This window comes from Colossoma macropomum, unplaced genomic scaffold (assembly GCF_904425465.1).
Source record: "Colossoma macropomum unplaced genomic scaffold, Colossoma_macropomum, whole genome shotgun sequence".
In the NCBI taxonomy this organism is placed as follows: domain Eukaryota; kingdom Metazoa; phylum Chordata; class Actinopteri; order Characiformes; family Serrasalmidae; genus Colossoma; species Colossoma macropomum.
Window position 1 is genome coordinate 2,226,343 of NW_023494793.1, and position 24,795 is coordinate 2,251,137.

The 24,795-nt window shown below is 40.3% G+C and overlaps 2 protein-coding genes across 2 annotated transcripts; both read right to left on the minus strand.

Moving 5' to 3' along the window:
* Positions 1-265: 265 nt before the first annotated feature.
* pold2 (polymerase (DNA directed), delta 2, regulatory subunit) lies at positions 266-8,601 on the minus strand. Its single transcript, XM_036578196.1, has 11 exons — positions 8,548-8,601; positions 7,978-8,200; positions 5,791-5,912; positions 5,480-5,603; positions 4,114-4,228; positions 3,115-3,313; positions 2,194-2,274; positions 1,918-2,075; positions 1,535-1,662; positions 904-1,005; positions 266-684 (listed from the first exon to the last, which is right to left on the minus strand). The coding sequence occupies exons 2-11, from the start codon at positions 8,189-8,191 to the stop codon at positions 527-529; spliced, it is 1,401 nt and encodes a 466-aa protein (XP_036434089.1). The 5' UTR covers positions 8,192-8,200; positions 8,548-8,601; the 3' UTR covers positions 266-526.
* A 1,326-nt stretch (positions 8,602-9,927) lies between these two features.
* Positions 9,928-24,714, minus strand: sf3a1 (splicing factor 3a, subunit 1). The gene is given in 16 exon segments (XM_036578199.1): positions 9,928-10,802; positions 11,234-11,305; positions 11,411-11,512; positions 12,371-12,400; positions 12,402-12,532; positions 13,924-14,131; positions 14,208-14,453; positions 14,660-14,967; positions 15,561-15,678; positions 18,575-18,771; positions 20,014-20,164; positions 21,267-21,341; positions 21,558-21,815; positions 22,743-22,953; positions 23,075-23,184; positions 24,460-24,714. Coding segments are annotated over 16 exon segments (2,358 nt in total). The 5' UTR covers positions 24,499-24,714; the 3' UTR covers positions 9,928-10,700.
* Positions 24,715-24,795: the final 81 nt, after the last annotated feature.

Genomic DNA, 24,795 nt, shown 5'->3' on the forward strand with positions numbered 1-24,795 from the left:
CTTTTGGGAAAGTAGAAGCAGAAATATTCCCTACATATTTGTAGGCAAGGTACAAAGGTTCTTGCTTTTACCTGTACTTATGTATCAAACCCAAAGGTAATGAGTTACTACATGTTTATTATATTCTGATTAAAAGGTTTATATTAAGAAGACCTTTATAGACCTTTAAACAGTTCATCAGAATAATGTAACAATCAAAATAACTCACTACTTTTGCTATTGATATGTGAAGGGGAATTCCACTGATTTTCCAAAATTTCTGCATAATTAAGTCATTTAAATGGTTCACAGAGGAGGTGACAGGAACCATTTCACATTAAGCCACTCTGAATGACTTTGTTTACATTTCAACCTCTGAGATATGCAGAAATTATCGAAAAGTGGTGGATTTTCCCTTGAAGTACAGTTCAACTCAGGTACAAATACAGTGACTTTATAAACACTTCTACTCTGACCCAAATCATATTTTACCCGGAGTGTTTAAAGCTCTCACTCAAGTTTTGTGTGGCTATGATGACACATGAGCTCAGTGGCTGATGTTCATCTCGTCCTCGTCGTCCTGAGCGGAGAAGGAGGAGAAGCAGACCGGCTCGCACTCGAGAGTGCGCAAGTTCACCAGACAGGCCGTCTGTGTGCTGCTGAATTCTGGGACAGTTACTAGCAGCACGTCCTGCCCTTCAGGTCCTGACAGAGGGGAGAAGACTGGTGTTAAAATGCACACTAAACACAAACACAGGCCCTGTCCCAATGCATGCTCCAAGCCCTGAAGCCCTAAAGTGTGCAAGGACTTAAATATACCTAAATAAATGGGACATGACCAAGAATGTGCACAACAGCTTAAAATGATCCCAGTTAGAGGTCAGTATGAGTTGTGTGCTGCTAGTAAAGGAGCTCTGAACTGACCTGTAACGCGTTTGGACTGGTACGCTGGTGCATTTCCACTGAAGTACACATGAGGGCACTCGTTCATAATGAACGGGTCCTGCTGGTAGAACGGGTAACAACCTGGAAACAGGAAAAGCTCAATGAGATAAATATCATTGGGAAGTGATAATTTGGAAAGGTTTGTATGTAAAGGTTTAGCTCATTAGGATCACGAGTGGAAAAAAATATTATTTATACTATAAATAATAATTTAGTATGAAATACTAAAAAAAAATGAAAGCTTCTTAAGATTAAGTGACCCTTATTAGTCCCACAACATGGAAATGTGGTGAAACACCACATACACACTAGTGAACACACATACTAGGGGGCAGTGAGCACCCTTGCTCGGAGTGGTGGGCAGCCCTATCCACAGTGCCCGGGGAGCATTTGGGGGTTAGGTGTCTTGCTCAAGGGCACTTCAGTCACGTACTGTCAGCTCAGAGGGATCAAATTGGCGACTTTCCGGTCACAAGGCTGGTTCCCTAAGCTCCAGTCCATGACTTTCACATGAAAGTATTCGATTCATAATATTGAAACTGCTCAATTATCTGTGGTCATAACTGAGGTGGAAATGAGTGAAATGCAGTGGAAGTGGAGGTTTCTGTACCCAGCGTGTCGGGGGCAGTAGGTGCGAGGTGACGGAGACGCAGGGTGCTCTCCAGGATCTCCAGATGATCGTCCATGCTGCTGTACTTGACAATGTCGCTCACATTCTGCCCAGAGGTGCCCAGAAAACTGACCACACACATATAAAAAGTAAATTTAAGCTAAAATAAAATAAAAAAATGTCAATACTTGTTAGAAATGCCCAACAGAAAATTGGGAAAGTGCCCCCATTGGTCAGATCAGCAGCTTGTGTCATCACATGATAAAAATGCCAGTTTACTATTTATTTCAGTTTTTTCCAAGCTGCAGATTAGCAAAGTAAACAAAGTAACAAGTAAACAAATATTAAGCTGAGTTTGGATTTGTGTATTGAGTCTGACTCACCGGACTCCGTCCATGACGGCCTGGTAGGGATTGGTGACCAGCTGCAGGGTGGGGTACGGCACAGAGAGGGGGAACATGCAGCGGTGCAGGGACTGCTGGGGCAGAGTGTAGTTAGTGGGGTCAAACTCTCCTGGCATCACATCCACCGGTACAGAGGCCTGCAGGGGGCGGAGAGCACAGCAGAGTCAGGGCAGACACTTCAGAGCAGATTTTGTAGCCAATAATAATAATAATAATAAATCAAAGGTAGAGATGAAGACGGTGCAAAACACTGACCACAAGCTGAACTAGCAGCTCATCCAGCAGCCTGATGGCCTCCACACTGCCTGCCTGAGTCTTCTTAGTCAGATACTTTGCCTAGAAACGACAGAGGAACGTTAGAACAATCAGAACATCTTTAACAACAACAACAACAACAACAACATGAATAAAAGAAAAAGAAGCGAAAAATTAGAAGAATAAGAAAAAGAAGTACAATTTTAATAAGAATAAGTTGAAAAAAAAAAGAAAAAAGAGGAAAAAAAGAAAAAGAATTTATTTGTGGTCCAGTTATTGCAGCAGGAATTAAAATACTGAGTAATTAAAAACACCACATTATTCTGATGTTAAAACAAATCATACAATTGAATATAAAAACATAAACAAATGTCAATTTTTAAATAAAAATAAAATATTACTACGTAGTTATTCGTCTTGTTGTGACATGTTAAAATAATAACAATAATAATAATAATAATAATAATAATAATTTGCCTTTATAATAAAACACACAACTGAATATAAAAATAAACAGAAAAAGTTTGAATTGAAACAAAATATTACTATGTAATTTACAGTCTTGTCATATGTTAAAATAATAATAATAATAATAATAATAATAATAATAATAATAATTTGTTACAATAAACCATACAATTGAATATAAAAAAATTTAAACAAAAATTAAATATTATTATTATTACTCTTATTATTACTCTCATTATTATTTCTTTCCTGGAACATATTGGAACAAAATAAAACAAAACCAAAAAAAACCAAAAAAAAACAGATGTCACATGAAGCAAAAGCAAACTGACCTACAACAAAAGAAGACATTAAAACACAGCTGAGAAACCCTTGACTGAATTTTTCATAACTAACAATAATCTGTTTCATAAAGCTCCTGTGTTCTCTGAGAGAACGCCTCCCTGTACTGACCTTGGTGGTGGAGTCTTTGTCCTGTGTGCTCTGACTGAGGAGGTTTCCAGCCAGCAGGACCCGTGAGATGGACGCTGCCCCGCTCTGCTCCCCCAGATCACCCAGGTGACCTGTGACCATGTCGATCAACAGCTGCAATCCCAGCATGCTGTCTGCTCCGCTGCCGCCCAATCCCAGACCAGACGCCAGGAGCACAAACCTGCAATCACCATGGAAACCAGGTGGGATAAGGTCAGAGGTGAAAAGTCATTGATATGCACTCAAAATAAAGGTTTTCATACAAGTTTTAAGGGTCTCCTGCCGGATGACGCCACAATATTAAAAAAGGTGCATTGACTATCGTACGCGTTATAAACACTGCCAACATTTAGTGCACATGTCCACGTCAAACGCGTCTCAAACGATCCAGAAACAAACGCCTCCTGTGTACAGATTGTTTGTGGCTCATTTTATGGTCCAACTGCGCATTAACAAAACAATTAACTCTGTGATTTGCTTAATATTTAAAAGGGAACTTACTCTGTTCTAGAGAAACCTACTGAGTCAGAACTGTTCACAGTGGTGGTGACAGGAACCAGACGTCCCCCTCTAAAAGCTCCCTCACAGAAAGTTCCTACATGAAATGGTTATGAATTCACTGGCTGATTAAACTCCATTCATGGTGGAGGGATACATGCAGGGTGCTGTGAGGCAAAATAGTCCCCAAAGAAACTTATTATTTCAGATCATCAACATTCCATATAAACTCAGAAGACTCGTGTAGGTTCACTGGTGGTTCTGGATAGTAAATAAAATGTCTATTTGTGTTGTAGTCATGGCGACCCCTGGTTCCTATCACCACCACTGTAAAGAAAATCTGAGCTTGTAAATTTCTCTACAAATTTCACATCAAACCACTTTGAATGACTGAATTGTGCAGAATTTTAAAAATTCAGTGGAATTCTCCTTTTACAGAGCTTTAAAAAGGCCCACACGTATAAACACTGGGTGTGAGCTTACCTGTCTGTGTTCAGAGGCTCTCTGGGTGTTTGTGGAGGAAGGTCAGCCAGGCAGTAATCCTCCACTGTAAATTTACCATCATTCTTCTCCGCACCCAGGATCGCGATCACACTGCCTGAGAAAGAACGATCAGTTAAAGGACAGAGTCAAAGCAGGTATTCTGAATTTACTGTACAAGGATTAACGGTCCCAAACTATGTGAGATGAGATTCAGTCTGAATCGTTCTGTGTTTTTTTTATTCACCAAACCAGAAATTTACCTAAAATAATTACTTAAATTCTTTTGGACATTGTACTAAAACTGGTTTACAACTGGTTTAAAACATGGTCCCTCACAAGTCCCTTGAAAGTAAACTCATATACACACACACACACACACACACACACACACACACACACACACACACACACACACACACACATATATATATATATATATATATACATATACATATATATGTATACATACACACACACACACACACACACACATATATATATATACATATATATGTATACACACACACACACACACACACACACACACATATATATATATATATATATATATACATATACATATATATGTATACATACACACACACACACACACACACATATATATATATACATATATATGTATACACACACACACACACACACACACACACACACACACACACATATATATATATACACACACATATATATCACTGTTGTCGGACCAAAACCTCGTATCTCCAAAATGGTAACTTTACAGGAGAAGGAAAAAACCTACTTTACTTTTAATGTAAGTCAATGGAACCAGACTTTTTTCCAAGTCCTTTTGGGCCGTTTATTTTGGTCCATTCATCGTGAAATTAACACACAATGTAAAGAGCAACAGACACTTTTAAATTATGTCAAAAACTGATAAACGGCAAAAATGGATATACAAGGTTTTCTTCCGACAACAGTGATATGCTGACATCTTAACAAGACTGCATATAGTTATATATTGGGGGCGGTCGTGGGCTGGAGGTTAGGGAACCAGCCTTGTGATCCCCTGAGCTGACAGTACGTGACTGAAGTGCCCTTGAGCAAGACACCGAACCCCCAACTGCTCCCCGGGTGCCGTGGATAGGTCTGCTCACCGCTCCGGGCAAATGTGCTCACTGCCCCCTAGTGTGTGTGTTCACTAGTGTGTATGTGGTGTTTCACTGCATGGATGGTTTAAAATGTGGAGGTCAAATTTCCCCACTGTGGGACTAATAAGGTCACTTAATCTTAATTTTAATCTTAAACTGATAGATATAAAACATACAAATAAACAACCATGAATATTACAGTCATAAGAATTAATGACAGACGTTTTTGAGCATCTTACCTGTAACAAACTTTGATGTTTCCATTTTGCCCTCCAGTTTGATCCTCTGCAGCTCATCCTCCAAAATAAGCTCGTCTGATTGGCTGATGTATTTAGCACGAGGAGGCTGGGGCAGCAGGTTGTGCTGAGAAGATTGAAGAAAGACAAAAGATGAAGGACAAAGAGAGGAATTAAAAAAAAGAATAAAAAAGGAAGTATTAGTAATACACGGTTATTGTGTGTACCTACAGAAGACAGTGTGGGTAACAGACACAAACAAACACACACAAATGTTGGTGTATTTTCATGCGGGTGTGTACTGTGTGAATTACCTCCTCGCTGATCTCCTTCAGTATGGACGGTTGGAGCTCCATGTGTTTGAATAAGGTTCCGACGATAATGCAGTGCTCTCCCGTCTGCAGGTCACACAGCTTCCTGACCGGCACCTCGGTACCTAAAACATACAGACCTGCTGCTTAATAACAGCAACCAGAGCACAGATCCTCAAAGACCACAGATATACACATCAGAGAGCTAATCAGATTAATTAAATTCAAATTAGATTAATTAGAGTTGATTAATGGATCAATTGAGAGTAGGTTTAAATAGTTCCATAGCCTTTGTGTACAGAAAATTATATATATATATATATATATATATTCACAGTGCTGGTTGAAGGTTAATATCCCTGGGATGATAATGGAAGACAATAGTATGGATCTATCAATGTTATCATTATTTTAGGGAAATATTATATTCATAAATGCAAATATATGACAGCGCGCCCACATTGTTCTGTTTTCAAGATGGAATTATCTTTGTATGTCCTCGCTTTAAAGGAAATGACACGTAGGAACACTAAGAGACCATAGATGTGCTTCAAAAATGTGCCTTTTTTGAAGACCCCTAGCAATACTTACCTTCAGAATTAAAAACAAAAAAGCTTGTTTCATTCTGTGTTGCTTGGTGCCTCTGTTCATTGTTAGTAGGGTTGGGAATCTCTAGGCACCTCACGATTCGATTCGATTCCGATTCAGAGGCTGCGATGCGATTATAAAACGATTATCGATTTTTTCCATACAGAATTTCTATTTTCTATTTTCTGTGTGAGGACTTTTAAAGTATCTGTAATGATCCATAATGAATTTACTTCCAATGTCTTTTATTAATAAAACAAATGGAAGTCATGTGGTGAGTGAACTGGAAGGCTCTCATTCACTGCACTGGTTTGGAGCACATGAGACGCTGCTGCCACTCATCTGCGATAAAATGTGCAGTTACGGTGAAATAAGGTCCAGTGGTGATGAGTGTCCACACAGCAGATTACAGCTATTCTACCTGCGTTATTTAGTGATTTCACAACTTCGGTTTTGGTCAAAATTTAGATTCTTAGTTAAAAATAAAATAATCCTCCTTTACAGTAAAATAAAGCTCTGCTGATCGTTCAACACAGTTTAACAATAAATGGTCTTAAACTCTGGAATTAATGTAGCCTATAACTGCTAGTTCACCTAGCTAATAGCTAACGAAACGGCACAGAGAGAGATTTAAGACAAACATTGATAATCTGGAGATGAATTGACTTATTTGCATTTATAATCACTCCAGCTGGTTTCCTGTGAAACTGTCAAACATACATGTGAAACTGAAGTCGAACAGCTTCTCGTTCTAATTGTTCCGTTCCACCTTAAACGGTGCAGCAGTTACATTCTGGCGCCTCAGGCAACATCTAAGGACAATTAGAACAAGAAGCTGGTGAATGAGAAGCGACTTCAGCCTCGTAAAAACTAGAACATTGAGAGACATTTTACAGGAAACTGTTCTACTTTTGGAAAGTTTCCTGCCGGAGATGTGAGAAAAGCAGCTACAGCTGAGCTAAAGCTTAAAGCAGAGCAGAGTAAGTCTGTGTTTTTGTTTGTATTATATTTTTTCTCTACACTGGAACATCAGCACATACTGAGACACGTACAGCCAAGATGGTAAAATGTTGTGGCTCCCAAAGTGGTTTGATTTTTGTTGAAAAGACACAATTACTCTTATTAACATTTGGGTTGCGACTCCTGCATCTAGTTTTGACTGTCTGGGCGCGGCACTTATACACTTTGCAAAGTTCCGCCTTTTGTGTTCCGTCAACATTACATTATCAGTTAAAATTTAGAAAATCGAGTTTTGACATTTGTGAATCGATTCAGAATCGTCCACGTCCGCATCGCGATGCATCTAAGAATCGATTTTCCCCCCACCCCTAATTGTTAGTGTGTGTTTTGTGTGTTTTATTGCTGATTCTATGAATATTAAATAATAATAATAATTATTATTATTATTATAATACAACTAAAAAAGGTTTCCAGTTTTAATACATAATCTTTCCTACTTCTTAAACTAAATTACAACAGTAATAATAATTTACTATTTCAGCTGATGAAGTTAAATTCTTTATTCACTCCAAACCAATGCATGACAAAAGGAAAACCGAACTCTTAAACAAATAAAAAGTAAAAAGTGAAAAAGTTTCTCACCCCACTTCTGCCCGGCTCTCTCCTTCAGGATGCCCCGCATCTGCATCAGCCGGGCGGCGTACATGTGCGCGTACTGCCGCTGAAAGCTGCGCTCACCCAGGCCGAACGGCTCACCGCAGCCGCTGTAAGAGCGCTCATCCCGGGAGAAGACCGGCCTCTCCGTCCCTGGAGGAGCCAGCAGAGTCTCCTTCGGCTCAGCTACATCCGAGAACATGACTCACCCCTGAGGACAGTAAACAAAAACAATCAACAAACAAAAACAATCAACAAACAAAAATAAGTTGGCTTTCTGCTCGCCCGCGATTTTCCCGTTCCACCTTAAATGGAGCAGCAGTTCCATTCTGGCCGCTGAGGCGTTATAGCAACTGCAGCACTATTTAAGGTGGAACGGAAAAATTCAAACAAGAAGCTTATGAATCCACTCTAACCCGCTTTTTAAGCGTATAATCACAATTTAAAGACTGTTTAGACCCTCAGGGGTGAAAGTGGCGAAGGACAGGACTAAATAAATACATAAACAGACCGTAAACACCAAAATAAACACGTAAACAGACAGAAACACGGACGCACCGACTTTAGGATCTCCCGCTAAATGCTGCACCCGTCACTTCTCCAGGAAGTGACACAACTACCGCCTCAGCCGACAAAATAAAAGTCGCGAAAACCAGTCTTTACCAGAGCCGGTTAATGAGGAGTCTGGCCGCTTCCTATTTCCCCCCCTTATATCAAAAACAGGACTGCTGAACAGCAGAGGGCGCCCGCGAGCGAGTCCTCAATGAATGGGAGTGAATGGAGCTCAACGGCTAAAAACGAAAAGTTAAAATAGTTTCTAATCTCTCGCCCAGAACGTTTCTTTCATTTTAGAAAGTAGAAGGATGGATTTCACTAAAAAACAAAGAAATCTCACCTGTATGTTTCCTTTTTTCTACAGCAAACGGGTTTTGGGCAGCAGAAGGCGGGCTTTACTGCTAGAGCGTGATGATTGATTGGCGAGCGGAGCAGCTCATTGGCTGTTCGCTCGCTGACGTCATGGACATCATGCGGCACCGTTTTAAACTCCTATAACTCGAATTTAAAAGCTCTTAAAAATATAACAGCAGTGTTAAAATGTTTTATGCTGTTCTGTGTTCAGGTAATGAATGTATTCTTTTACATTAAAAATGTTTCAGCATTTATAAACTATGATTTTTGCTCAAATCTGCTCCATATCAACCCATTCATTCTGGACTCGCTCAGGAGCGCCCTCTAGCGTTTGGGAAAACCAGAAGACATTGCAGAGGGTAATTCTCCTCTCTATAAGTTCTCTGTCTTTACATCTTGCAGAAAAGTAATAGATTCCTGAATTTCTGTGACCAGCTTTATGGAGAGACACTTGATTAACTGGCTTTCCTCTTGTGTGTGTGTGTGTGTGTGTATATATGCATCCTCCTGCACTGTTCACATATTCTTATATGGTGTCTGATAATGTGTTGTTCTGACGTTGGTTGTATATTTAGTATGTTCTTTTAATAATAATAAAAAAAGTCACGTAAACGGCAAAATTTCAACGCCGTTTTTATACACAAAATTAAATTAATAACGTTCTCAAATGGGAAGACTAGTAAATGTCTTATTTATGACATTTATGGTGTAGTATGGTATAGTAACTGCATCACCATTTAAGGTGGAACGGAAAAATTCGACCAAGAAGCTTATAGATCTATTCCTACCTCCTCTATTTATGACATTTAACATGAGGCATATGACATTTGATAAAAAAAAATTAAAAACATAACAATACAAATGTGACTGTGTTAAATATGTATCTCTTGCTCTTAAAGGCTATCAGTTGTACCATATTCATAAAAGGACATTTTATCAACATTATGTTTAATCTGAGTTTTTAAAATTAAAATAATAAAATTAATGTTTTTTTTTAACTTCATATTAAAAAAATAACAATAACAGTGATATTTTTTTGGTACTTTATTGCACATAATTAAATTCACCAAATAGCAGAGTAGTTTGGGTAAATTAGATTGAGATTAGATTAAGTGACCCTTTATTAGATTAGTCCCACAACAGGGAAATTTCACCTCTGCATTTTAACCCATCCTTGCAGTGAAAGACCACATACACACTAGTGAACACAAACACTAGGGGGCAGTGAGCACACTTGCCCGGAGTGGTGGGCAGCCCTATCCTCAGCGCCCAGGTGGCAGTTGGGGGTTAAGTTCCTTGCTCAAGGACCTCAGTCACATACTGTCGACTCAAGGGATGAACCGACGACCTTCCGCTCGCAAGGCTGGCTCCCTAACCTCCAGCCCCCGACTGCCCCGCTGAACTAAAAATACAACAAGCTCATAAAAGAAATCCATGTTTTTTTTCTCCCAAATTTATTTGATTTCGCTTTAGCATACAATGAATATCATTTCACACCCCACAAAAGCAGCAGATATGAAAGGTGAAAGCAGAGCCTCATCTCTACCTAACTGGAAAGTAGTGACAGCAACTAAAACAGTCTTAACAACTGCAGCTCACTAAATGGGAAATTCTACACTAAAACATGTTTAGTTGTGTAAGACCAACACAGTAAGCGTTATAATTGAAAGCAGTGATATTAACAAGAAATTAGGCTGTTTTTTCAGAACTTAACTGGCTAAAAATGCTGCAATTTGTACACATGAAGCTGCTAAACAAGCACAGTAATAGTAAAGCAGAGCACTGAGGTCTGCGAGCAGAAGCTACTTCTTCCTCCCTCCTCTCTCCTTGAGGGCGAGGTGAATGACAGATCCGTTGTTCATGTTGTAGTAGGCAAGAGAGTTGGAGTCCTTGATGAAAATACCCTGTAGAAGGTGAAAAAAAAACAAATAAATTAAATATAAAAATAATCCAGTTAATGCTCAGTTCAGTCTAATAACGTTCATTAAAGGATAATGCATTTTACAGCTAAAGCCACAAAAAATGCAATCACAACTTTTATTTATTATTTATCTTTAATTTACTTTGTCACGTGTGGTTATTTACCAAAATCAGTTATAATCATCTTTACGTGACCCTTTTCTAATTTCTCTTCATTGCTTAGAAATAAACAGGCTGTTTTTGTGACTGTGCTTTAAAAACTCATGTAAATGAGCTCTGTTCTGATTGGCTGTCCTATATACATTAAAAATATATATTTTTTTCTTTTTCTTTTTTACAGATTAAGTAATTATATGATGAAATTATATGGGCCCTTTACATATATTTATTGCCAGCAACAATGGCAAAAGTTTACCTCAAACTGAAGCTTCTGTTTGCCGGCTGGCATTCCAGTGGCTTCATGGATCTTAACCTTTATGACGGACACCTAAACAGACAAATAACAGGTGTGTGAGAACAACTTAAACAGCAGTGCTTTTATTCAAAAGAAGAACGTTGTTCCTCTGCCCAAAAAAGAGGGAAAACTCTTTACCTGGTCCGTAAGTGGCAGAGTGAAGCTGAGCACTTGTCCACCCAGCTTCCATTCTGTCTTGTCCTGCATGTTGGGCACCTGCACTTTGACCGCCACGGGACCCTGACCGACATAAAAATAGTACAGTTAGTACAGAAATTAAAGTGTTCATCACAAAGTCCATAACTTTATTACGAAGGCACCGAGGGTACGTAGAGGCAGTATGTGTATTAGAATAAACCCTATCCTTATCTGTGCTGTCATGATGGACATATGCGAAGTCTAGGCCTAGTCTAGCTTTGGGCCTATGATAAACAATAACAATGCTAATCAAAACAAAGCAAACGATTTTTTTTCCCCTATACAGATAATGCATGCTTTAAAACAGTCTTGAACTCTGAACAATTGCTACTTTCGTACACTAGGTGGCACTGTGTGTCACTGCACAAACCAGCATGTTTTCTTCATATATATTCAATTCATTTTTGCAAATACAGCCATATGTAAGTCTGAATGGTCCCCAGTCAAATTCCACGTTTTGTTGATCTAAGTGAAATTAAGTGCAGCATTTAATGCACAATTACTGGTTATTTGCTGAACATTTAACATATTTGGGGGGTGTATACTTTTGCACAGGACATGCTACATTTAGCAAATAAACAGTAATTGTGCACTCAAATATGCAGAAGTTTGTTCTCCGTTGTTCTGTGTGAGTATGTGCTACCATGTTTTCACTTAGAAAACCAACAAAATGTCAACTGACCAGGGGTACCCAAACTTTTGCACAAGGCCATATACTGTATATTACACCACAATAAACTTCTGATTTTGTACTACTCTGTACTGTACAGTATTCATTACTGTAATCTGCACTATTCATTACAAACACTGAATTATGTGGACATTATATTGCGATAGGATATTCTGGTCATATCGTCCAGCCCTAGTCCAGTGTGTATACTGCAGCAGTTCACACTGCACCTTGTTCCTGCGGAGGAACTCGTCCTCAGGGGATCAGGTTGTCCTCCGTCTTCATCTTTTTGCTGATGGGCTCGTCCTCGTGCGGAGGTGGAGGGTGGGCTGGGGGCATCGGGGCCGGAGCTGCGCTCGGGGCTTGTGGCACCGGAGGAGCTGGAACAAACGCTGAGGAGCAGAGCAGAAAAACACTTTCAGTACTGGGTCTTTGTGGCTGATTTGGTGGAACTGCATCTGGATCAGGCTGATACACAAAAATGGAAAAATAGGCCGATTCAGGCTGCAGTAAGTCTTACATGTACACAAACAGGTTTTTCAAATCAATGATGAACAAGCTACGTCAGTGATCCTGGAGATTTTTCACATTAGTTTCAGTTTCTAATCCACCACATCTGGTTCATTTCAATCCAGGGAGCCCAGTCCTGGTCCTGGAGAGCTCACCTTAAACCCCAGTCTGACACAGCTGACACAGGTAAAGAAGGACTTCAGGGGTGTCTGAATATTACAGCCATATGTGTCTAAACCAGGGGTCGGCAACATGCGGCTCTTTTACTGCCCTGTTGTGGCTCCACAGCAGAATCAGATTAGTAGGTAAAAATAAAATAATCCTCCTTTACAGTAAAATAAAGCTCTGCTGATCGTTCAACACAGTTTAACAATAAATGGTCTTAAACTCTGGAGTTAATGTAGAACTGCTGATTCACCCTTTAACCCTGAAGATCAGCACAGACTGCTGGTCACCATAGCAACACAGACAACAGACTCGCCTAGCTAGTAGCTAACGAAACGGCAGAGAGAGATTTAAGACGAACATCGATAATTTAAAGACGAATTGACTTATTTGTGTTTATAATCACTCCAGCTGGTTTCCTGATACGTTTAATCTGCAACGAGAAACTGACAAACACTACAAAGTTTCTTATTCGCCAGCTTCTTGTTCAAATTTTCCCATTCCACCTTAAATCGTGCAGCAGTTACATTCTGGCACCTCAGGCGCTATTTAAGATGGAACAGAAAAATTCGAACAAGAAGCTGCCGAATGAGAGGCGACTTCCGCCTCGTAAAAAGTCAAACGTTGAGAGACATTTTACTAAAAACTGTTTTACTTTTGAGGACAAGTTTCCTGCCGGAGATGTGAGAAAAGCAGCTATAGCTGAACTAAAGCTTAAAGCAGAGCAAAGTAAGTCTGTGTTTTCATTTATATTATGTTTTTTCGCCTATCCTAGTATATTAGCCCATACTGAGGCATAATTACAGCAAAGATGATAAAACATTACTTCAATGAAATGGACATAAAATGTTGCGGCTCCCAAGGTGGTTAGATTTTTGTTGAGAGAACAAAATGGCTCTTCTTCACATTTGGGTTGCCACCCCTGGTCTAAACTCTGCAGGGTGGTAGATTTCCAGGACCAGGCCTGGCACCCCTGATCTAAATACTGTCTTCTGACGTTCTTGAGCAGCTGAATAAGATGCGTTACGATTTCCCTGCAGGTGAAACCTGCAGGAAGGTGGATCTGGTTTCTGACAAGAGCTACAAAGTTTTAGTGCTGCTGTCTCACCTGCAGGAACCACCATGGGTGGAGGTCTGGGGGCCATGATGTGTGGCGCTGCAGGGGGCATAGGCACCACATTGATGCGTGGTGCATGTACCATGGGTGGCATGGGGGTCAGCACCTGGCCAGGTGCCAGACGCACCACAGGAGCCATCGGGGGCCGTGGGATAACAGGAACAGCAGACAGAAGGGTGGTCGGCACTGGGGGAGGAACCTGTGAAACACAACGGTTTAGTGACTTGTCTTAATCAGCACGAGCAGTGATGTGTTTCAAGCTGGACAATACTGACAGCTGGTGGGGGTTTGGGCATGGTGCTGATGGGTGGGCTGGGTTTGGGTATGCTGGCCGCGGTGGAGGGCAGCGGGGGCTGAGGGAGCTCGTTGGGTTTGCTGGGGCCGATCTTCTCCTTGGTGTCGTCCTCCTGCACCAGACCCTTCGCTTTGTGGATGGCCTCGATCTGCTCCTGCAGGGTGATGTTAGCCTGAGCGGCCTGCTGAGTGCGAGCCATACTGCCAGAGTGACCGTCCCATGTCACCTATAGAGTGATAAGATATTGGAGAACGTAAGCGGCACAGCTTTCTGCAGATGCATACTGGATTAAAATCACTCCACAATTATTACTGTCAGACTGTAAAACTACACACTGCAGATTCATACTGGATTAAAATTACAGAACTCATTGCTAAATCACTCAAATTACTGCCTCCCTGGATAAAAATAACCCAGCTCTTCAACACTAACCTTCTCCTCCGGTTTCTGGATCTCCTCCTCTCCGATCTTCTTTCCGATGGCCGTTTCCTCCACACCGAAGATATCGGTACGCCTCTCGGCGAGCTGCTTCAGGCTGCTCTCGATGTCCAAGCCGGGGGCATACACCTCCTCCTCGATCTGTCGCTCGCGGATGCCGCGGTCTCTCTGCTCCAGCCAGCGCGGGTCCAGCAGGCCGATGCGCATGTGCTCCTGCATCTTACTGGCCGGAATCTTCTCACCAGTGATGGGAGAAATGAGGTACTCTTCTGTAGCCTGGACGATGGGATGGGGCTTGGAGGCTGAGGGAGAAGGAAAGTGAAAATTAAACACAGTCCGGGTCTTAAATCAGGATTTCTTACCTATCCTGCTAACTTTTTAAAAGATTACTTTTTATTGGGCTACATCACCATGGCAACCTATACTGCACACCTAACCTTCTTTTGGGAATAAACAGCTCTTGAACCAGTCAGGGTGGCACACCTGTCCAATCATGAACAGCTTTCTGACCCCTCTGGTCCTTTTTGGGTCAGTTCTTTCCCCCTTTCTGTCATTTGTTGTGTTAATCACATTATAATGTTGCTTTCCATTGAAAGAATAAAACATATTACATAAATATTATGGATGTAAAGCAGTTATTACTTCAGTAAGCAGGAATATGGGAGACATGGCTTTTTTACCTTTATGAACGCTTTACTCTCTACACATAATTGGCTGAGGACCACAGAGCTAAAGAACAACTCAAATATGGTCAGTTCTAGTCAAAAGAGAAGTAATGAATGAATGTAGGGTTCTTTGTGATGTGAACATACAAATATGACTACTAACGGTACCTAATGGTCAGTGAGCAGCTCTGCGGTTCCTCTCAAACTGAACACAAAGTCAGGGGTCTTACCCTTGGGGTCGTAGTCTTTGCGGATGATGACCTGATCAGGTGTTGGAGGCAGCGGTGGTGGCATTGGGTTATCAGGGGGAAGAGGAGCCTTCATTCCCTCCTCCTCTTCATCAGAGCCCTATGAGAGACCATACAACGTTCAATTTGGTAAAACTACAACAAACCTCCTTTCAAAAGAGCACAAAAGGCCTCGTTCACCAACCGTTCTTCAGGAGGAATTTCCTCTTAAAACCCACTTACGCATTTTTTACGAAGACTCTGACTCACCAATGTTTTCTTATGTGGGATTTGTTCTTAGGTAAGAAGAGTCTACACTCACTCAAGAGCACAAAGGTAAGAACAGTTCTGCGCTTTAAGAACACGACATGAATCTGACGTAGACTTTTTCTTAGGACCTTTCATAAGAACACACTTAAGAACACACTTAGGAAATCGATGATTGAGGCCTACTGTCTTTGTTTTTAGTCAGCATAGTTAGTAGCCAGCATAGAAGTCCTATATGACCATCACTTACAGGCGGGCAACATGACAACATTTTATTGTAATTGTGATAAATAATGCACTTTTTTTCGGAGAACGTCGCAAATCAACTGTTCGAGTTCTGATGATCGTTTTTCACAAATAATTAAACACTGACCAGCTGCGTTTCCTTACAAAGAGAATAAAATTAGTACATGGATTTGGTGCAGTTTGTGAAACACTGAATAAAAATCACTGCATTCATAGTTTGGCTGTTTTCAAAGGCGGTACTATCAGTGCCTGTCTGTGTGTCAATTAAGCAACAGAACACTTGAGGAGTGTGTTACAGTGAAATAACATCACGGCTGTGATTTGGTCGCCGTAGATCATCACAGCCGTGATGTTATTGGCGATAACACACTCCTCGAGTGTTCTACTGCTTTAATACAACAGTTAAATAAATACAGTAATAAATTAATAAACTGGGCCGTGAACGCGGCGTTTAACATGTTTTAATGTTCGCAGTTCCTTCACCAAATTATAGTTCCTTAACGAGCAGCTCGTTGCTACGTCAGAGTAACGAGCTCCGCCCACTCGCTGCACAGCCGGCAGTTCGTTCTCCAGCTCCTTACACTAAATTCCCAAACTGTCATCACCACTGAGCAGCTTTTTTGTTTTTTATTGTTGCAGTTTTATGGCTCAGTCTGATTTGGTCAGACTCTGAAGATCAGACTACACGTTTGGCGAATGGTGTTGGGTTCATTTCTGGTTGATTCCAGGTTGTTCAGCTGTTCTTCTGTCACAGCTGCCGACTGAAAAGCTGCTCAGTGGTGATGACAGTTTGGGAATTTAGTGTCGTCTCATCTTCAGAGTCTGACCAAATCGGCTGTCGGTCAAACGTGATCTTCAAAGTGTCCATTTTCTGTTTGTGGCAAAGTAAGAAGTAAAAACGTTCAAATGTCTTGAGCGTCTCCTACAGCTGTCAAAGTCGTTGCTTAGCAACGGAGTCTCAGTGGAGTGATTGTGAAAAACCGTGATGTTATGTTTTCCTTTGGTTTTATCATCGGTGCTACGTGGCTAATGAAGCCAACAAGCAATAGAAGCCTATACCCTAAATCAGCATGGTGCTGACTGCATGCTAAACAACATACATTTTAAACTGCACTGTGTGGCGTCTTACACGACGTAACACACTCATCTATAAACAAGGACAAACGTAGGAAACTTTAAAAAACTTTAAACTTTTAAATCAAAGCAAACTTTAGACACCAAACATGTCTTGGCTCTTTTAACTGTATGCGGGGTGAACAGGAAATGGCATATTTTTGGCCATCATCGTCTGAGTCCCATGTGTCGAACAGATCAGGCCCCTAACACAGTTCTCTCCGTCCCGCAGAAGTAGTTTAATTTTCTATTCATATTAGCCTGTTTTACAATGTGCTTCACAACAGCCCCCAGCATGCACTGCAGTGGCTGTGTTTACATGCAAAGACTTTCTCCAATCTGATTGAATACATTCCGATTATAGATTAAGACTGAGGTGTTTATTTGCTCACTCTATTAAACAATCTGATGGAAAATCTCCGTTTACATTCTCACTACAAGTAATCAGATCCAAAATGACGCACGTGCATGGAGAACCACTTAGAGTAAACGTTACCATGACAACAAGCATCACGTGAGTCCAGTCAGAGTGAGATGAGCAGCAGTGAGCAGTGCTTGTGTTTTTAATTGCTTTAAAATGATGTCAGACTCAGGAAAACGTCCTTCACATGTCCTTATTAAAGAAGGCTGAGAGGAAGACGTCGTGTTCTGAGACACATAAGCTGGACGTCCGTCCCACCGCCGTCTTTTAAAGATCAGAGCATAAACTTCGTCTCCTCTGCAGACCAGTTTCTGCTCCGCCATGTTGAACGGTATAAACTTTCACTATGACGCGACGAACATGATCAGAACGGACTTAAACTTTCCGATAGGGAATGTAATCAGATACAGGAGTTTACACGGATATTATTCTTCTATTTAACAGATTATTTACAGGATTACCCACCTCGATCAGTCGGATAGAAACTGTATTCTGAATGGCCTCAATCGGACTAGACTATTCCGATTGAGCTATTAGTTGGATTATTAGGCTGCATGTAAACGTGGCTAGTGTTATGTGCACTCCGAATCTCCTACCTCAACAACAGTCTATGGGACAGAGGTTACACCTCAATAGCATAGAAAGGATGACAGGTGTTGAGTTCAAGCAGATAGGTAGGTTTCAAAGACTGAGCTCCTGGGAACATTCAAACTTTGAATATTTTAAGTAGTCGTGTAATATTTCAAGGTCTACTACAAGTGTCTGTGTTTTACTGCTGAAGTTTTTGCGTATTCTGAATAAACAATGGCCAGTTTGGGTTACAGCACAACATTAATTAAATGAAATAATAACATTTTTTTCTCCGGCCCACAGATTTGTTGAGATTTTCTAATATGGCCCTTTTACTCGTTGAGTTTGATGCCCCTGAGTCTAAGTTATGCAAGTATGTATGTATGTGTGTTTTTCCCACCTCATCCATATCCTGCAGCTGTGTGTCCTGGTCAGGCTGAGCCGCGTGGCCTTCGTCTCTGTTTTCTCGCTCGTCCTCCTCATCCTCACTCTCCACCTCCATCTCCACTTCCTCACTCTCCCCGTACTTCTCGTAGCGCTCCTGGATCAGGATGCGAGCGCCCAGCTCCTCGGGAGTGGTGGGAGGAGGGAAGTTACCTGAGAAAGGATTAACAGCATATTTAATCTCTTATTCTCCTGGGTATATTTTGGTTTGTCCATCTGAATCTACATGACCAAATCGTAAAGCAAATTTTTCAGTAACTGCATGAAAGAAATGCAAATTTATTTTATTTATTTTTGTAAAAGTTCCCCTCAAATTAACAGAACGTGTTTTATGATCACACATATTGTTATATGCTTACAATTTACTGCTGAAAGCCAAAAATCGCTCTTTACGTATTATTTTATAAAAATAATGTTTACAGAGCAGATCACTGAAGAGACGCCATCTGTTTATAGTTTATAGCCCAGATTTGTGGAAAAATGGGTCGACTTTCCGGAGACAAAAAAACTTTTGAGTTCAGCTTCTTTTATTGTAAGGGTTTAAAATTACATCACCCATCTATTTGACTGGAAAGAAGACAGTTACAGCTCTCATACGACCCCCGCCTTTAGAATGTAGTTTATGAAATATGAAAGTTATGAAGAATATGAAGAAGTGTGTTTTGGAACCACCGGTGGTTCCGAGGAGTCTAAGAGGTTAAAACTGAGAGGTCGACATACTGGGTGTATCTGTATTAACACATCGCAAAAAAAGACATTAATTCACAGATACTGTCAGTGTTTAGGGCAACACAATCTGGGTTTTATCTAACATTGCTGACATACTGACTAAGTCATTCTGTAAGCAGGACTCTCTTCGTTCTGCTCATTTGTCTGTTGTTTAAAACTTAAAGAAACATTTTTTCACGCTTTGCTTACAAAATTATTAAATTAGCCCATTTGAATTAGTTTTAGTTATAGTTTCACTTATTTTTCCATAAGGAACTGATAAAAACAGCATAATTAACAAAAAATTCTAACGAAAAAGAGGTTTTAAAACCTAAACTCAACTGCCTGAGCAACAAAAGTGAGATCTGATTATATTAAACTTTTTGGGAAACTAAACAATTACTAAATAAAACAAACACACAACACAACAAAAAAGACAAAAAGAGTTGATATGTGACTGAAAGATCAACATGCTGGGTGTATTTGTATTAACACATCACAGAAAAGATTCACAGACACTGTCAGTGTTTAGGGCAACACAATCTTGGTTCTAACTAACAATACTGACATACTAACTCAGCTATAAACTACATGCTGTCTGCAATATGGCTTATATACAATATGTAGGCTGCATATGGATCTGCAGTCAGTTTACTGCTTCAACTTACTTCATCTGGTTATGCTCACCTTGCTCATTGGGCTGGAAGTCAACCGTCTCCACGACGACAAAGTCATGCCAGTCAATCTGAGCGTAAGCCACGCGCTCTTTCTCCCTCTCCTCTTCCTCCTTCTTCCTCTCTCGCTCCTGGAATTTGGCCCACTCCACCCGGTACCTCACCTGAAACGCAGAAGCATGAACATGAAAAGAGCTGCCAGTGCGGCCTTTTCTGTAAACTGCACATACAAGGATTTATCTTCTGCACAAATACGCGACCAGACCAGACCAGACCAGACAAAGAGACGTTCACAAATATTCAATCAAAAAATAATATTAACTAAGGAAAAAAGAAATAAAAAGAAAAAAATTTGTGAATAACCAAAACAGTGACTTCAGAATTCAATGGCCCAGTCCAATTTCTTCTTTTTACCCCTACCCCTTGTTTTCGAGTGTCACCCTAACCTCTTGGAACTGAGTTACAGGGTAGTGGTTGAAATCTTCCCTCTGAAATGGGACCCTCAAATAAAAAGAGCATCACTTCATTAACAGCTACCAGCGCTGCTCTGTAGGCGACCCTGCCAGTCTGCAGTGACAGCAGAGGAGGGTAAAGTTCAGCTCCTCACTGCTGGGCTTTAGTTACATTTAGGGCATCATATGATCTTCAAAGAGGGGGGCAATTATTTATTATCACTCACCCCTAATTCTTCAGTGAAATGAAGCTGAAGTCAGATATCTTCCAGCTTCTCGTTTGAATTTCCCCGTTCCAACTTAAATGGAGCAGCAGTTCTGACGCCTGAGGCTTCAGAATGTAACTGCTGCACCATTTAAGGTGGAACGGGAAAGTTAGCTAGCTAGACTGAGAAATTAGCTAAAAATAGTGATTTTTTTATGCTTGTTATGAAGAAAAGGACCATAATACAATGAAACAACATTAAACTAAAGATATTTCAATGGCTGTCATAATTAAAACAGAGAAACCTCTCACACTTGTGTGTTTCTTTGGTCTGTTGCTGTTTTTACTTTTTCTCATAGCTCTCTGTTTGGAGCATCTCTGAAAAACTTCTGTTTCGAGGGCCACGTAGCCCCAACACTTCACCCTACCGCTCTATCTCAATAAGAACTAGGACACCCTACCCCTAGACGTGAACATACAAAAAGGAGGGGTAGGGCTGAGTGGTAGGGGCGAGGGGTGAAATGGGATTGGGCCTAAGAAAGATACAGTATTTAGAGTAATGTGCACTCTTGACACACGTGGTGTATCACTCATCTCGTAAAGTCTTACCTGATCCAAAACTTCCCGCGGGTTCTCGGCCTCCCTCTTGAGTTTCTGTAGGAGTCCTTTTGGAGGGATCAGCACCTTTAGAACAAAAGAAAGAGAGCACAGCTCTTAATTTAGCAGTTATACTCACGGATAAATCAACATCACACAGTCAATACTGAATATTCAAATAAAGCATACACAGTTTGGAATGGCATAAAAAACATTTAAATATTTTCTATTATTCCTCTAAAGAGCCCACGTCCTAGATTTTTCTTGCATGGGTTTGTGCTTGTTACTCAGTCAGTGCAGCACCTTGGTGTACTGCTCCACCAGTTTGGTGAAGTAGTTGAAGAGACTGTGCTGCGGCCGCAGGAAGTCAAACTGGTAGTTCCTCTGCTCCTTCTGCATCAGCTGCGTGAGAAACTGACGGCCGTTACGGGCCACAAACTGAGCGGTCAGCTTCACCACATCCAGGTCGAAGGCTGAGATGGAGGGAGGATCGGCGATGAACTCAAACTCGGGAGGAGGCTCCTTCGGCACAATCGTCTCATGGATCACCTGCGCTTGGACCTGGAAACATCAGCACACAGGAGAGGTTTAAATACTGCAACAAGCAAATCTCAAATACATCACTGTACTCTGAATATATAGACTAATAAATACAGAAACCAGCTAATAAACACTGACTATAGAAAGACTCAAACACAGTAATAAATATGGACACTAATCAATATAGACAATGAATATAATCTAACAATGACGCAGACTAAAAAATATGTATCAAAATATATGATTGCTATAATGTATTTTTTTAAAAATCTAGCAATTTATTTTCCATTTGAAAGCTACTCTTTATAATGGGCAAACATTGCATAATGAATGGACCAACAGAAACTGATCATTATTACTTATTTTATTGTTAGCAATTGATTCCAATTAAGGTTCAAATTAAAATTTTTTACATGAACTTATGTTAATATTAAGAATTTCTTTCCTCCCCTCAAAAAAGTTACTATTTTGCAGAGTTTATTTATAACACAGTCATATGTAAAATTGGGTAAAATGACCTGTTTTGTTGATTTTTTTAAGAATCCTCTATAGAAAACACAGATTGAAATGTACTATTACTGTTTATTTATCGAATTTCATGTATTAGACTATTTAATATATATAAAAAATGTACGGTACATTTTAATTGTTGTTTTCAGTTTTTTTTTCTATTACAATTTGCAGAACAGTGTTAGATTTAAGTGTGTTCTCTAAAGAGAACTTATCTTCACTTATGAAGTCAACAAACTATAAAACTGTACCAGGAGTGCCCAAACTTTTGTATACAATTTTTCTGACCTTCAGACAGTCAATGAACACCTTTAAATCTGATAAAGTCAACAGAAACAGTGCTAAACTGTGTGGGCAGCGTTATACGAAAAGTGGCCGTTAGCTCAGCACGGATCTACACAGAGGAAACGTTCTGCAAGTTGAGCAAACTCCTCTGACCTTCTGTGGTAGCTGCTGCATGGACTGCTGCATGGACTGCTGCTGCATGACCTTCGGCACCGCTGCCGACGGCTCCTGCCCTTTACCTTCTTTAAACTCGTTAACCTTGTGGCGGTAGTAGGCATGGTAAGGGTCGGTAGGGTTGAGGAAATTAAATTTGGGATTGTTGATCTCATTCTGTCGAATCCTCGCCTCAAACTCTGGGCCGTTCCTGGAGGTAAGAGAGATTTGATGATGTACAAATACCAACAACAGATCAGAAACTCTTTTATATTCAGTCATGTTACTGTTGAAAATAACGAACACAATGTTGTCAGAAATGGGTGACAAACCTGGCTACGAAGCTCGCAGTCTTGTCAACGATGTTTCGGACTTCAGGAGGCGGGTAGATGATGCCCACGATGGGCTTAGTAGCCGGAGTCTCTTCTTTCTGCTCATCGGCCTGTTTAAAACGTAAGGAAACATTTTTTAACATGGGCTAATTTTATTACGTTGAAAGCAGAACATTTGAACAACAGTTTTAATATTAGTTTCACTTATTTTTCCACAAGCAACTGAGAAGAAAAGCATAAATAACTAAGAAATAGTATGAGGAAGAGGTTATAAAACACAATATAAACTGAATGAACAACAAGTGATACGCGATTATATTAAACTTTTACAAAAACTAAATAAAATAACGCAACAAAAGGAAAAAACTGATGTGTGAAAACTGTGCAAATGGCATTAATGAACACATTTGCGGAGAATAAAATGGGACAGAAATTTGGCCAAATAAATCCAAAAGAACTCCAAAATGAAACAAAACCAAGCCTGAGCCGTTCAGTTTCACCAACTTTAAGCACTAAACTATATAACCTCAGAGCTACTCTTAAACTAATTTTCTCATTGTTTAGGACAAGAGCGAATCCGAATGATCACAGTACCGCACAGAAGTACTGATACCACCTATAGATTATTAAAGCACCCATATAATGAAAAAAACGTTATTTTCCTGTCATTTCAAAATTTAAAAACGAAACACGTGGACCTTGATGAACCACGCAAACATTGTTAAAGATTCAAAAAATTAACTGTAAACCCTTCAGGCCATTCATATGAAAGCTACACCAAAAAAAAAACAGCCTGCTCTGAACTGTTTTTGTAAGGTCATGAAAATCAACGTATTTACATCCCCTTATTCAGCCTATAGCAGTTTAGCTCCGCCCATTCAGGCTGAAGTTATAAGGAGTGTTTTAGCCTGAACTGCTTTTTTGAATGAAGCACAGTACAGGGCAGCCAATCAGAACAGAGCTCATTAACATATCAATCTTAAAGGAATAGTAAAGGTAACAAAAAACAGCCTAAGTGATATATATATATATATATATATATATATATATATATATATATATAGTAATATGTATAATAGAGAAGTTGGAAAACGCTAATGTAAAGCAGAATACTTTATAAAATTGAGGATATAGGACCAAATAATGAAAAGACAGTCGAGCAGCAAAACAATAAGCCAGCTTCTTGTTCTAATTCTCCCGTTCCACCTTAAGTAGTGCAGCAGTTTCATTCAGTATTTAAGGTGGAACGGGAAAATTCGACCAAGAAGCTGCCGAATTTCTGCTCTGTCTAGCTAAAAGGCTCTGCACACCTCCTAAAAACAAACGACATATTAATAAAGGGCAGAAAAATGAATATTAAACTTATAAATGACTTAAAAACAAACCTTGTTGGGCTCCGGCTGGCTGATCTGAACAGGCGGCATGGCTGCCTCTCCAAACTCGGCTCGGACTGAAGGGATAAACACTCACACACAGCCTCCGGCGGTCGATATCAGCCCTCTGCTTTACGCTGAGTCCTTTTCCTTCAGCATAAAAGCTAAATTAGTCGGTTTAAAACAAAAAAAGAAAGAACAGTAAACGTGCGCAGGATTCCACCGAGGCCCAGATCAGCGGTCTGCGACGCCACACGGTCACATCCGGTACACCAACGTGCGCAGAATTCTGGGAAGTGTAGTTTTAGCTGCGTTGGAACTACATGTATCTACAGCGACGGGAGAAAA